Here is a 2,500-nt window from a genome sequence, read left to right on the forward strand (position 1 = left end):
GAAAACAAGAGGAGGAAGAGGAGGAAAACAAGAGGAGGAAGAGGAGGAAAACAAGAGGAGGAAGAGGAGAAAAAGGGAGGAGGAAGAGGAGAAAAAGGGAGGAGGAAGAGGAGAAAAAGGGAGGAGGAAGAGGAGAAAAAGGGAGGAGGAAGAGGAGAAAAAGGGAGGAGGAAGAGGAGAAAAAGGGAGGAGGAAGAGGAGAAAAAGGGAGGAGGAAGAGGAGGAAAACAAGAGGAGGAAAAGAGGGGGGTGGAAGGAAGGGGAGGAGGAGGAAGAGGAGGAAAAAGAAGTAGGGAGAAGTAGTAATAAGAATAGGGAGAATGGGGGAAGGAGGAAGAAAAGGTTGATGGGGAAGGAGGAAGAAAAGGTTGATGGGGAAGGAGGAAGAAAAAAGAAGAGGGTTAAAGAGAGGAGAGGAGGAGGAAAAAAGAGGGAAAGAGAGAAGGAGAGGAGGAGGAAAGAAAAGGGAAAGAGAGAAGGAGAGGAGGAGGAAGGAGAAGGAAGAAAGGGAGAGAGGAGGGAAGAGGAGGAGGAGGAAAGGGAGGAGGCAAGGAGGAGGGGAAGGAGTGGGAAGGGAGGGAGGAGGAAGAGGAGGAAGAGGAGGAAGAGGAGGAGGAAGAGTTAGATTTGGACTAGCAGAGGGAGATAAAAAACATGAGTGGACAGAACAAGAAGACAGAAAGACAAGATGAACACAGTTCAAATGGAGAACAATAAGATGATAGAAAAGAAAAGTCAAAATAAAAGATAGATAGGAGAAGGAGTCACACACACACACAAAAAAAAAAAAAATTACCCTCATACCTTCACTTTAAATACACAGTAAACAATAAACAAAATAATCTTAAAGTAAGAAAATGAGGAACGAAATTGCACAGACATCTACTCCCATACGCTGGAGATCTTCTCTCGTGCCCCTGACATCACTCTCCCCTCGACCCTCACCTTCCTCAAACCCATCGACACAGTGCACCCTCTACCACCACCGCGTCACACACCAGGCGATATCGTCACCCGCCCCCTTCCCCATCATCCAGCTTTCCTATCGCCTCCAACCCTCCTCCTATCTCCCTGCCCTTCCCCATCATCCAGCTCTCCTATCGCCTCCAACCCTCTTCCTATCTCCCCGCTCTTCCCCGTCGGCCCACGCCACTCATGCGACTCACCGACGTCGGGTCTGGTCGGCAGGAGGGCGTGGAGCTGCTGCGCCGCGTGAGTCTTGTCGGGCATCGGGACGAAGTCTCCTTTGCTTCCCTTTCTCTTGTGGTCGAGGCCGTCCTTCTCGCAGGTGAAGGACGCGATGTGGTGATGGGGACCCCAGGGTCCTTCCAGGTCACACACGTCCATCTCTGGGGGCGCCGTCTTCAGCGCACCCCTCAACGCCGCCCGAAGCACCTTGGTGTGTTAGGGGGGTCCTGTTAGGACGTCGGGCCGGAGGAGTACAGGACGCGGGAAGTGGGCGAGCGAGTGCTTCCCGACACAGAAGTGGAATCGGAAGGGCGAAAATCCCGGAGGAAGGGAGAGGAAAAGGAAACCAGATCCTCTTCCGTGAAGTCCTTCCCTGTAGGGCCTCCTCCAGCCGCGCCCCAATCACCGAAGTCCTCCGCCTCCTCCTTCTCCCCCTCCTTTGAGCAGAGGTTCGTGTGGGTGTGATGGAGCGACGGCCGCGTCAGGTACCCGGCGCCGCTTTCATTCACTAACCGACCAAACTTGACTCGCTTCTGCTTGTGGAATCGACGGTTTGTATCTGGAAATACGAAGAAATAAACAAAGGTTAGAACGGTATACTTATCAAACAGGGGAATGCATTTATCAATACTAATGATACCGAGGCGAGACAGAAATAACGCAGGAGGTTCCAGGCGTAAAATCAAATAAAAGAGATAAACAAGAAAATAATGAAAAAAGAAAGTATAAAAATAATTTCCAAAGACTTAAGCCGATTATGAGTCATGCAAAGGTGGATGGGAGGGGGGGAGGGAAGGGGGTGGCAGGGTGGTAGATTCCCCAACCCCTACCTCTCCCCTCTTCTCCCGATCTTTACTCTCTCATTTTGCTTACTTACTGTCGTTATCATAATGAACGGAAGTGTGTTGGAGAAGTTATACGTGTTTATATTGATTACCTCCGAGAGAGAAAACGTGGTTTGTCGTTTGTGATGGAGGGAAGCAGCCTAGTGGGGGAATGGGGGTAGGAAGGAGGAGGAGGGGGAAAAAGGAGAAGCAATAGGAGGAGGAAGACGAGAAAGGGCGGAGAAGCAGGGAGAAGGACAGGAAGAGGAGGAAGAGAAAGAAGAGGAATAGGAGGAAGAAGGAGAAGAGAAGAGAAGAGAAGAGAAGAGAAGAAAGGGAGGAGGAGTAGGAGGTCTGGAAGGACCTGTGTATCACATGGCAGAACTTGTCAGTGTGCAAGAACCTGACCCCCCCCCCTCCCTACCCCTCCTCCCTTCCTTCGACCGCACTATCGTCTTCTCCTCCTCACCACTGGCGATCTCCTCCTC

General features: G+C 51.3%; 1 protein-coding gene across 1 annotated transcript in view; it reads right to left on the reverse strand.

The window, feature by feature from the left end:
• LOC125046167 (clavesin-2-like) overlaps positions 1-1,765 on the reverse strand; it is an 8,905-nt gene extending 7,140 nt beyond the window's left edge. Inside the window, exon 1 of the mRNA XM_047643852.1 lies at positions 1,167-1,765. Coding sequence (XP_047499808.1) covers positions 1,167-1,347 — 181 coding nt within the window. The 5' untranslated portion in view covers positions 1,348-1,765. The remainder of the gene's footprint in view (positions 1-1,166) is intronic.
• Between the last annotated feature and the right edge of the window lie 735 nt (positions 1,766-2,500).

The sequence above is a fragment of the Penaeus chinensis genome, chromosome 38 (genome assembly GCF_019202785.1).
Source record: "Penaeus chinensis breed Huanghai No. 1 chromosome 38, ASM1920278v2, whole genome shotgun sequence".
In the NCBI taxonomy this organism is placed as follows: domain Eukaryota; kingdom Metazoa; phylum Arthropoda; class Malacostraca; order Decapoda; family Penaeidae; genus Penaeus; species Penaeus chinensis.